The 13,465-nt window shown below is 32.3% G+C and overlaps 1 protein-coding gene across 1 annotated transcript in view; it reads right to left on the reverse strand.

The window, feature by feature from the left end:
• The window catches only part of NCAM2 (neural cell adhesion molecule 2), a gene marked incomplete at both ends in the record, with an annotated part of 450,721 nt that overhangs the window by 165,334 nt on the left and 271,922 nt on the right, over nucleotides 1-13,465 (reverse strand). The window contains 2 exon segments of the mRNA XM_080918990.1: nucleotides 8,990-9,135; nucleotides 12,476-12,636. Of these exon segments, the coding sequence (XP_080775116.1) occupies nucleotides 8,990-9,135; nucleotides 12,476-12,636 (307 nt within the window).

Consider the following 13,465-nt stretch of genomic DNA (forward strand, 5'->3'; position numbering starts at 1 on the left):
AGCCAGCTCAGGGGCATCAAGGAAGATTTCCAGTAAGGCTAATTATATTCTCCCATCTACATCAGATGGGGAATAGAAGTATCAGTTCTGCCTCTTGCCCAGCAGGGACCTATCATATTGCTCTCACAGTGCTCGTATGAAAAAAACGCATTAGGTGTATCCTAAAAATGTCACTGTAATAAAAAATTTCTTCACAGAAGCACATTACCTTTGCAAAGAAAAACTACAGGTGTTAAAACCACAGGTGCCACGAGTAGCTTGTGAGCTCTTAGTATACTTCTCTCTGATCAGAATCGGGCTCTTTTTCCTCCTAATAGGAAGACTTTAAAAATGATGCCGCTGTCGCACTACAGCGAAAAGCTAAAAGGGGAAAGGGATTTGGGAAAATACAGCCCCTCACACTGTGAAGGGTCGGAAGGAAATCACTGATGTAAATACTAGTATTCAGGTATCCTTAAATAAGGTTGGATCAAAAGAATCAGAATTTGTCTTAATATCCTCTTGAAGGAAACCACAGTCTTGTTAGATAAGGTAATGTTACCTAATTGAGAGAATGTGTAAAGGACAAGCATGAGAGCACAGTTTCACTAATATCACACAGCAATAAATCAGCAGAGCAGCTTCCATGGAGCAAGTTCAGCCTGCTCTATTATGTCAAGTTACAATGTCAGCAATAACAAAAATAAGAAGCAGTGATTTATATGACTTAATGACCTTCATGCATCATTCTACCTAAAACTGTATTTTACATCAAAAGCTACAAAATGTTGTTAAGGTGTGTGTGTGTCTGTGTGTGTGTGTATGTATGTATGTATGTATGAGTGTGTGTGCATGTGCTTGTGTGTGTGCGTGTGTGTGTCTGTATGTATGTGTGTGTTTGCCTCTGTGTGTATGTACGAATGTGTGTGCATGTGTGTGCGTCATAGAGTGAGTACAGTGGTCTTAACTATGGGGGACATTTTTATAGTGAAAACACAAGATGCATCTCAATATTTTGATGTGAAATTGAGCTTATTTCCTATTTTGTATTTTACCAATATTCCTCCTTGCATGTGGTAATCAGACTTAACGTGATCCAGTGTGAGATTCTCTATGTGCACACAATGCAAGCTATCCAACTATAGTAGCAAACTATATTCCTTAATTTATGTTAGGAATCCTGGACTTTATCTCTTTCAAATAATAAAAACAGATAACTGGTTATTTTGCACTGTAGTTTCCCCGTACAGTTTCCTAAACCTGGTCAATACTTAGTAGATTTAAAAGAATATAGTCAGTATCCAACAAGTGAGTTTTATGGTAGTCTATATGTTCATAGCTCTGTATATGAATCTAATTAGAAACTTCTTTAAGAACCAGAAAGACTTCCTGCAACACCTAACGTGAACAGATGCAGAGTCCCACAGCCAAGCTTCCGGTGCTGCTTCTGTGTTACATTCTGTTCTACATGTACTTTATGTTCATTGTAACTAGTAATATTTCAATACATACTATCAAACCTTTAAAAAATCATGTACTTGCAAAAATATATTTGTATTGTTTTAGGCCAAAATGCTTTTAAAAATCTATACATGTATCTGTTTTTTTTTAAATAAAGTTGTAAAAAATAAATAAAAACAAAGAAAAAAAGGAGTGAAGGAAGGATCTGAGGAACAAGAGATGTCTGGGACACACCAGAACACAGCCCATAGAATGAACTTGAGGGAAATCATGATAACTTGCAGAGAGAGATTTTAGGCATCTAACTGCAGCCTGTAAGCCATGATAGCACATCATAATGTGTGTGTGTGTGTGTGTGTGTTTGTGTAAGTATGTGTGTTTGTGTGTGCATGTTTGTGCTTGTGGGTGTGCCCACTCATATGTCTATGCAGGTTGACTCCTTGATTCCTTTAGAGAACCAATACAGATTTAGTTTTTAGTCATTCCAAACGTCTGAATGTCAGAAATGAAATGTGTGTCAGATTAATTGCACTCACTTTCATATTATTTTACTGCTTACATTTAATAAAAGTAATCTTTAAGGATTTGTGTCAACAATTATGTTTGCATTTGCTTCAAAACAAAAAGGCACAGGATTAACAGAAAGGTATAAAGAACCTTATGGTTTATATATACTATAAATACTTCCAGGAGAGATTCTCTGGTGACTTTAAAATAACCACTCCAAAGCCCTCTGTCTTCTAAGAACTATGGTGTACATTGCATAGTTTTCCATTTTCTATTTCATTTTTCATATAATATATACAGATTGTTATTTTAAAATATGAAATATTCTTAATTTAGAGAAACATGGCATATCAATAAGTGGATAAATAACTGAAACAGCACATATGTGTATGTATGTGTGTATGTATATGTACATATATGTATATATGTACATATATATTAAAGAACAGTACCCATAAGCCTCAAATTATATTTAAAATGTAATCTTCTTATTGGGTTATTTAAAAAGATAAAGAAGGCACAACTTGGAAAGTTGGAAAGCAAATTGTATTTGAGAAGATTTAAGGGAGAAATTGGATTTAAGATGATCAAGACTGCCTGTATAAATAAAAATGAAAAAATAATAAAATACTTTATTAGATATCATAGACATTAATAATAGATTCTCTCTTGTGTAATAGAATTATATACATTTAAATCTAGGAACTAGAACTAAAGAACTCATCCTAGTCTTAAAATCCTTACTAGATTTTAGTTTATGTCTATGTGTTTATCTGGGTGAAATAAATAATTTTAGTATTAAAATAAGGCTGAATCATGGAGTTGTTTCCCTCAACACAAAACGACACACATTTCAAAGACATGTAGATACAATAGAAAAACAAATTTTCTTTTTAGCTATATGCCTTTAAGAAAATATAACCTCACAGCTTATCTAGCATATTATTACTTAGCAAAATTAACTCTTTTGAAATTTCCTGTTCAGTTATTGACACAAGATGAGGATCTCTTTTAGGAGCCATTGTATAGAAGATAAATTAAATAAATGGTAGTAACAATATTTTTGAATGGATTGTGTGCTCACCTACCTATTTTGGTATCAGAGATTATTTACTTAGCAGAGAGAATACTCACAGGGGAGAGAGCAGGACCGGCAGTTTTCTAATTGAAGCATCATTGCTGTGTTCCACTGTAACTTCTCTATAACATTTAGACAAGATATTTTTAACACAGGGTGTTTTTATAAAGAATACTGTTGTATCGGTTGCCTTTCCTGTGCTAGGTAAAACTATCTGACAAAGAAATTCACAGGAAGATTTTTTTTCTTTCTCCTTTTTGCTAAAAGTTTGAGTTGATAGTCTCTCATGTAAGTTTTGTAATTGGATTAAAATTTTGATTGCAAATCTGAAGTATAGAGTTGGACTTTTGATGGAGACTGCAATGAATTTTTAGATTGTTTTTGGCAAAATGGCCATTTTTAATGTTAATTCTACAAACCCATGAGCATGTGAGATCTTTCTGTCTTCTGAGATACTCTTCAATTCCCTCTTCAGATTCTTGTTCTTGTCATACAGATCTTTCCCTTTCTTGGTGAGTCAAACAAAGGTGCATTGTGTTGTTTGTGACTATTGTGAAGGTTATCATTTACATGATTTCTTTCTCATCCTGTTTATCCTCTGGGTAGAGAAAGATTACTGACTTGTTTGAGTTAATTTTATATCCAGACACTTTGCTGAAGTTGTTTGTCAGGGGTAGGAGTTCTCTGGTGGAATTTTTTGGGTCAATTAAGTATAGTACTATGTCATCTGCAAATAGTAATATTTTGACTTCTTTCTTTCCAATATGTATCCGTTCGACCTCCTTCTGTTGTCTAATTACTCTAGTTAGGACTACCAGTATTACATTGAAAAGGTAGGGGGAGAGTGGACAGCTTTGTCTCATCCCTGATTTTAGTGAGATTGCTTCAAGTGTTGCTCCATTTAGTTTGATGTCGGAAAAGAACCCAAATGTCCTTCAACAGAGTTAATGACACAAAAAATATGGTACATTTACACAATGAAGTACTACTCAGCTATTAAAAACAGTAACCTCATGAAATTCCTAGGCAAACTGATGGGACTAGAAAATATCATCCTGAGTTAGGTAACACAATCTTAAAAGAACACATATGGTATTCACCAGCTGATAAGTAGATATTAGTCCAGTAGCTCAGAATACCCAACATACACAACACAGACCACATGAAGCTCAAGAAGGGAGACAAAAGTGTGGATGATTAATCCTCGTTAGAAGGGGAACAAAATACTCACAGGAGAAAAAAAGGAGACAAAGTGTGGAGCAGAGACTGAAGGAGAGGCCATCCATAGACTGCCCCACCTGGGGATCCATCCCACATACAGTCACCAAACACAGACACACTATTTCAGATGCCAAGTAGTTCATTCTGACAGGAGCCTGATATAGCTGTCTAGTTGAGAGGCCCTATCCCTCATGGGTAGAAAATCTGAACCTGACAAATTAAGTTTAAGACCTGGCTGTGTCAGGAAACATAACAGAGACTGATTGTCTGGCCCTACTGGGAGAAGATGTGACTAATCCTGTAGACTTTATGCTCCAGGGGGAGCTGGGGCCTGAGTGTACATCCACAAAGTTCTTGTACACACTATACTTATATATTCAAAAGACATAAAACTCTCTTGGACAACAATAAGGGTGTATGATTTGAGAAGGGAGAGGTTCAAAATAATAATTAACAGTATTAAGTAGAAAAATTAAGTATTAACTACCTGTATCTGCGATAAACACTTTAGACATAGTGTCACAAATTGTTCAATCTTTTAAAATAAGCATAACTCCTTTAATATGAAATGTTATAAAGTGTAAGAAAACACGAGTAGTTAAGAGTTCAGAACATTTTAATCTACTATTATTTTATATATTTATTATTATTTTAAATACTTACCTCAGTATTTCTGTTTTGGCTTAAGCTGTAAATATTTAAATATTTATGTCATATAGTTAAACATATTTTCAGGCTCTCTAAATTTTATCAGAAATGAATATTTAAATTTAAAATTAAAATTAAATTAGGTTATAAACATAATGAGGATTTACACAACACTAATATTTAAAATATTTTAACAGAAATTTCATCACACATACTAATTCCAATTAAATAAATTGTGCAATGTAAGTTATAATTTGTGATCTATGATATTAAGAGCAAAAGAAAACATCTTTCTGTCATGAGAGTATGGATTCATCTCTCTTTTTCCTCCCCTTTTTAGTTTGGAAATGTTTTTCAATATAATTTGATCCAAATTTTTCTCCCTTTCCTAAGTTCTTTGAAAACTGTCCTCTAACTCCTACCCATTTTAACACAGACACACACACAGGCACACACACACTCACACACACACACACACACACACACACACACACACACACACAATTCAAAACAAATGGGCAAAACACCACTACAACAATAATGCCCACCTCCCCCAAATCACAGATCTCATTTCCTATTGGGCAACTACTCATGTTCATGATGTTTGCACAGGCAGGTTTTTTCTTTGTTTGTTTGTTTGCTTTTGTTTTTGTATTTGTTTTTGTTTTTTTTTTTTTTTTTTGTATCTTTAGTGACCTTGGAGAAGATGCTTTTCTCATTGCCAATGGGTATCGATAATAAACAGATTCTTGTCTATGAAGCACTGTCTACTGAAAATGGGATGCTGTGTGGTCAGTGATTGCTAAAATATTGACATTGTAACCAATGTATAAATAACCAAGAGATTATTTATACAATTCATAGACTTATATTACTTACATGGAGATACAACTCTTTTTCATACTCACCATGGATGATTCAACTGTTATTTAAGGCTCCAAGAAAGGAGGTTATGTATTACTGGGGATTTTTGTACAAATTAGAAACATTTTATACTTATTTTTTTCCATATGTGTATGTACAACTGTGCACCACCCCCCTCCCTCACAGATATACAAATACTTGTAGAGACAGGGTCTCTTACTAGTGTGGAACTGACTCTTGACTTTTTAGGTGAGGCAACTTGGCCTGGAGACAACAGTGATGATCTTGCTTATGCCTGTCTAGTATTTCATAATTAAAACAGAGGAGACCCTGACATGAAAGATCTCACTTAACACTTTTTACATGGTCACTAGAATAAACTTAAATTTTCATGCTTGCAACACACTTCACTATAATAGTACGGTAATGATTGCTGCCAATACACTACCATAGTACCAATTCTTCATATCTTTAAGAATCTTTCAACAGAGGTTACATTTCTTTTTTATGTTCTCATTTACAGCAAGGAGCTTTGTAAATTTTTGCCCCATAGCTGAAGGCTGAAAGTTCTCTTACAAAAAGCACTTTTGAGTGCATCTATCTTAGAATTCAGTAAAAATAGTTTCAGTTACATGTAACAACTCATGGACTACTCTGTCTCTGTTAATAAATGCCCCGAGTGTAAAGGGGACAAAAGAAATATGGTTCTTTGATTTTATCTTCATAAATATTTTCAAAGATGGGTACATTGACATATTATTGGAGAAAAATTCAAACATATTCTAAAATGCATAGTGAATGAAGTAACTTAATTCGTGACATATAAAGTTTCACTTTCACCAAAGCCTTAGCTTTTCTTTTGAATATTATGATTATTTTCATTTGCATTTTTCCCAGTCTCAAAAAGAATCTTACACAGCACTGTTAATAATATTTTCTTATTAAAATTACTAGCTTTGGATTTCATCTTGATAAAGAGCCAAGAAGTTAAAGTCAGTTTCCAATGAGTTTTTTGAATTTATACTCCTATAGCTCATATTAAATATTCCTTAGCTGTGAAGAAAAAAATACTGAATTAACTTCAAGGTTGAGAATGTGGAATCTGAATTGTTACAATATCTCCTACTGATTATCATAGAGAATTTAATGTCCTGTCACTCTCCATAACAAAAATGATACAATCTCAATCCAAACTGTAAATTTTAATATTCCATCAGACCATCATTTTCACACTTTATAAAACTATCCATAATCAAAATTCACTGGTTATAAGAGTAATGATATAAACTGTACAAGAAAAAAATATTGACATGAGACTTTCAATGTACTTTTCAATTCGTTATTAAAGTGAGATATTAACAAGCATTATGATGAATAGCGTAAGACTGGAAGTTGTCTCATTAATGATCTAAATGTTACTGACAAAGCTGTGCACATGTATGTGTCAAGGATGGATTTCAAAAACATGGTCTGCATTCATTCCTTCAATGGTCAGTTCAATTTGTGGATTTTCCATTGAAAGGCCTGGGAACACTTTCAGAAAGGTCAACTAATACCTAGAAAATCAGTCATCAATCATTTGAGAAATGTCATCCTAGAAATCAAGCACTTTATTGGTCTACTCCATAAATTTGTATTAAATACAATTTATATAATTGCTTTGTTGAATCTAAGTAAGGTATGCTTTAAAAATTTTATTTTGGGAGTGGCAGTGCTTATTAAATAGGAAAGAAGACATATCCTTCCACAGGTGCCATGTAAGGAATTTCTGGGTTGTAAGTTTGAGATGGCTTAGGGCATTGCTGTTAGAACAAATGTCAGACATTTTGTTTTATTGATGCAACTTTATTGATGAAATACCAATATATGTATTATATATGTAGCAACATTCAGCGTATTCATATAATAATGTAAGTCAAATAAAAAGTGGGAGATAACATGGAGAACTTTTAGATGGAAAAACAATAAGAAATCTGAGTATTGAACTGTGGAAAATGATCTAAGAAGTGTAATGGTAGGACAATAATTACCTGAGTTATTCATAGACACATGTTAAAATGAGTCCCGCCCCTTAACATTTTAGATAGCTGATTAATTTCTCACAATTTTGTGAGCATTAATTTATTTTACTTGTGCTAATGGTGCTAAACCAAAGTTTTTTAGTTGGGAAAACATTAAAGGAAGATGTAATGCCTCCAAAAATGTGGGTAGTCATTCTACTCTGTCATCACTTAATAGAATATGTAAAATATTGCTAGAGAATATCATTAACTATTTTTAAAGAGATGTACACTGGTAGAAAAATGATATTAAGAGAACACTCACTTGAAAACTGTGACACATGGGGAATCCACTCTTTTAAATGAGAAATGGGCATAACTGACGCCTTATCAACTTAATTTATGTGATGCTGAATACAATGTAGTCAGGCAATAGTGGAGGAAGGGTATTGTAGGCAAAATAACTTCTCATTTTCCTAAGTTCATATTAGTAAATTAAAGTGCTTGGAGGCATTTTGTTATATATACACCAATGTTTATAGGTATACATTTAAAAGTATTTACTACATATAATGGTATCTGAACATTACTTTAGGACTTTTCATTTCCAGGAATGTCATTAACCTTTTCTCTGACTTGCTGTTTCTACAATATTTCTCTGTTTTCTGTGTATATTTAAAGATTAACATGAGAGGTTATGAAAATGAGCAGTAAAAAAATCCATGAAGTGCAATACATGGAAACATTTGAATTCTACATAACTTCAATTTATTGTAGTGAAAGCAGATTAAAATTTTATACATACATACATACATACATATGTATGTATGTACATATGTATCTGTTGTGGTATCTTTCTGTTAGAATTTTCATTGTATGAATTCAGAAACTTGTGAACAGAAACATTTCTGTAAGAAAAGACTAAATGAGTGCTTCAAATTTTAATAATTTAATTTACAGAGAAGATTGAACTTAAACTAGCAATAAGCTTTTTAGAGTGTCAGTGTATTTCAAACATCCATAGACTACTTTACAAATAATACCAATAACTTAAGACTTTGTAATCTATTCAAGTGCATTTTACCTGTTAGTAATTGACTGATACTTGCTTCACTACAACCATTTTAAACTGACTTAGTTTTAGTTTTAGTACATTAATTATTTGGTTCATGTAAGGTAATGAGTACATTGTGTACCTACAAAGGGTTTACTGTAGAAAGAACAGTATTACCTTATCACCTTCCGAAAATGTGGCTCCATCTACGGCTCTTTTCCATGTGATTTCTGGAACAGGCTCCCCTTCAGCTTCACAGATGAGTGTGACATGACCGTTCTCAGATGTTGTCTCATTTTTAAGTTGTAATATATGAGGCTGTACTGTAAAAAATACACATATTATTCAATTGGTATTGGACCAAATTGCTTACTATTCACACTGAAAATTTCATAACAGACTTTTGATTCCACATTTGAACTCTAAGAGATGACCACTTTCATAGCAGTTATAAGATTCTTCTTCTAAAAATACCAAAAAAATTTAGGGTGGGGGATCAATATGAATGAAAATTTTACCCATTTTCATTATAATAGTTATTTCAGATCTACAGAAATTTATATAAAATATAATTCCTTACAATTTTTTTCCAATTTAACACATTTTTTTTCTGTTTCCTAAATCACAAAATTGAAATTTCCTCTCCAAAACAATGTATCAGTTAGCACACACAGATAAATATGCAGCATCTCTTTATTTGTTTATTGTATTTTTTCTCTTAGTAAGTTTAACAAGGTAGAAAAATGGTTAGAATTTTTAGTACCTATGACATTTAGGTGTATAAAAATGAATTTTTTATGATATAAAGACATATTCAAGGATTTTCTACTTGTAATTACATTTGATGAGTTATAACTTTAATTTGATTAAACGTGGATCTAGTATTAGCAATTTCTTTATAACTATATCACTGTAGAACACAACATTAAGTTTACTGCTATAAAAATTTTTATAAAAAATATATCTGCCTCTACAATTACATAATGGCATAATGCTATAAAATTTGGTCTTTGTGTTATCTGTGTATACAGGGTTTGTTTTTGTTGTTGTTGGTTATGTTTTGATTCTGTTGACATGATCTGACCTACAGTCATCTGAGAAGACAGAGCACTATTTCAAAATATGCCTTCATAAAATTAACCTGTAGACAAGACTGTGGAAAATTTTCTAGACTGAAAGTTTCTGTGTTTGGGACCGTACTATTTTGGATGGTGCCAGCCCTAGGCATGTAGTCCTATAGTGTAGAAAAACATCAAGTGGAGCAAGTTCTTGCCCTGACTACATTTATGTGATCATTTATTGGTAGCCTAAGAGTGGTAGGCTGAGACTAACCTTTCTTTTCTATTGCATATTCTCTGTATTTACATTTCAAATATTATCACCTTTCCTTTCACTCCCATTCCCACTTTCCATCCCATTGCTTCCATGAAGCTCCTCTAACTCCCAACCACCGTCTTCCATGTTTGGGTCTTGACATTCCCCTACACTAGGAAAACATTCATCTTCTCTCATTGATGCTAGACAACGTTATCCTCTACTATATATGCAACTTAGATGAACTTTTTTCCCCTAAGTCACTTATATACATGGAATTTGGTTACAACAAAAGAAACCCTCATTAAAACACTGCTTCTTCCCCCCCCTCTCTCTCTCTCTCTCCCTCCCTCCCTCCCTCCCTCCCTCTCTCTCTCTCTCTCTCTCTCTCTCTCTCTCTCTCTCTCTCTCTCTCTCTCTCTCTCTCTCTTTCTCCCTGCCTGTCTCTCTCCATCCCTCCCTTCCCTCCTGTTCTTTCACTTTTTTCTCCTTTTACTTAACAATATTAAAAGGAATTCGATACTAAAAACTAGTTTTATCTTATCAATTCCCATAGTTTAAAAATGTTAATATAATTAACTATGAAATGAAAATTTTTAAGTAGAAATATGATTCCTAATACCATAACAATGAAAAAAGGACTTTTAACAGTTTTATGTTTTATTTCATTCACTACTATATGTGTGTGTGTGTTTTTGAAACCATAAATTTATTCTTGTTGCCTCAAAAAAGTGATCCCACAATGATGTAATGCAATGTCTGTTAGTGTTTCAAAATATGGGAGCAACAGAAATCTTCATATTTCTCCTTCTTTTCACATACTGACATCCTAATAAGGGAAGAAATGACTAAGTGTTATTTTACATTAGCTTAGACAGATTGTGTAATTGAGAACCTCTTCCTGGAAATTATATCATATTCACTGCTGTTTCTAACTGCTTACCTCACAATCAGGAATATTTATTTAGTTTCCTCGGTGTTGAAACTATTATTTTAAGTGAGAAAGGTCAGATAAGAATTTTCTGTATTATTTATTTTTGCTGTATTATTTATTTCTAGTTCAAATACACATGTTCTTCATTCTATGTCAACAATCTACGTATGGCTTTTGTTTTTTTTTTTCTATACATCACAATTGAATACTAAAATAAACATCATTTTAGTATGACCAGACCTTAAAACTGCAAAACCATTCTGACCCAAATACCAACGCTATCTGACTAATCTGATCCTTTAGTATTCTGGGAAAATATTATTATTCAAATTCTTATTTTTCTTAACTTTTCTTCAAATTTTGTATCATCTTACAGGAATACAGAAACTATTAATGTCTCTGCTCTCCAGTAAATGCATATGTACTTCTGCTACAATACCAGACAGAATGCATTATTATTCATTTTGTGTTTAAAGAAGACATTTTGAGATTCCAGTAATATGCACCATTAATTCTCCATTTTTCTAGTTTTAGTAATAAAATAATTAGATAAAAAGTATGTACAGTAGGCTAAAGTCACAAAATATTACCTATGTGTTTAACTTTTTAAAAGAGATATATTCGTATCTATATTGATATTTGTTAATGTTTGTGTATGTATACCATGTACCTACAATACTCAGGAAGACCAGGAGGGGCTTATCCAGTGGAACTGAAATTACAGGAGGTCGTGAGCCACCTTGTGGGTGCTGAGAATTGAACCACAACCTTCTGTGAACTGATGCCAGTGTTTGTAATCAGTGAGCCAGCATTCTTTCAGGCTCAAAACATGTTTACCTTTAGATTCTACAGATTTTGAGCAACTGTGTATTTTGCTGTCAAAATAATGAGAGTAAAACAAACACTTCCACTATTTTACATGCTCAGATAGCTTTCCCCCAAAAGATGATATATCTCTTATTCAATATGGATAATGCTCACATACTGTGTTTGAGAATAGCAAGACACCAATTATAGCTATAGGGAAACATTTCTAAACAAGAGCCTTCAGATGAGAAATTTTGAAAGCACCAAATAAAACATCAATATCACCATGGGTTCGTTAATAATGTAATGGCAAAAATGCCCAGAAATGTTTGAAAACATTCAGTTCATTGGGTAAAATATAAATGATGTATCTTTTACCATCTATTATGAATCAGTCAATATCCTATGAAACTCTATGTGTTATTCAATGTAACTCTTAAGAACATGTTGGAAGAGGAATTTATTTAATGAATGCTGTTGGAATGAAGAAACAGTTTTCTTTTATGGAAAGTTTCTAGTTTGACTCTAATAGCAGAGTGAAGGTTGGCTCAGACTGCCTTCCCTTGGGTGGATATTAATACATTATAATCAAGTGCGATTACACTTACCAAAGACTTGAAGGAAGGCCTGCTTCTGATCTTCCCCTGCCTTATTTGTGGCTTTGCAGACATAAGAGCCCCCGTCTTTATTGATTATGTTCCTGACAGTGAGCTCTGTATTACTGCCCTTTAATATATACTTTTCATTTTCTTCAATGAGTTTGCCATTCCTGAAAGAAGAAAAAAAGAGTTGATGTTAACAATCTAATTTTATAAATAGGACAAAATAAAATATAATTCAGTCAATCTATATTTTCATTAGTCAAGCAACCTTAAGACAAACACAAGAAAAAAATGCTGGAAATTTAGCTTGATCATAGAGATAAGCATGACATTTGTCTGAGGTTGAAATCTTAATATTAATTCAAGTAATTAAAACATATTTATTCAATTTATACTCTATTACAAAATACTGTATTATTACTGATTTTTATTCTTTTGCACTTTATTAATTAATCAATATACATTTGTGAAATAAAGTTATATAGACATATGACTTACATAAATAGAAATTCTATATAAAATTTCATTATTTCACATGAAATAATATAAATTTCTGTTATGAGTGTCTAGTTCTTATATGTATATTCAGTAAAAACTGTTGGGATAGTAAAGATAGTAATTTTTGTTTCTTCACAGTGCTAAATTATCATTTTCAAGTTCTTACCGATTAAAATTTCTTTTTCAATATTTATTTGTTTATAAAAATAATGACTATTAACATTTTTCTAGTATATTTTAAATATATAAACATTTTATAATATCCTTACACATTGTGAAATCATGTTTCCTTTACTTATATTTTTCTCCTTTCATTTTTCTAATTTTTCTCTTATTATTTTCAATTGTGAACTGAATTTTTCATATGATACACATTCAGAATCTAGGATGGAGATATTAACATTTCTACATCAATTTATATTTCAAATTCAAAGAGGATTATTTAAAAATCCTTACTACCTGGAAAGAGAAAAGACTTTTATATACAATAGCAAATAT

Source organism: Micromys minutus, assembly GCF_963924665.1.
Source record: "Micromys minutus genome assembly, chromosome: 7".
Classification (NCBI taxonomy): Eukaryota; Metazoa; Chordata; class Mammalia; order Rodentia; family Muridae; genus Micromys; species Micromys minutus.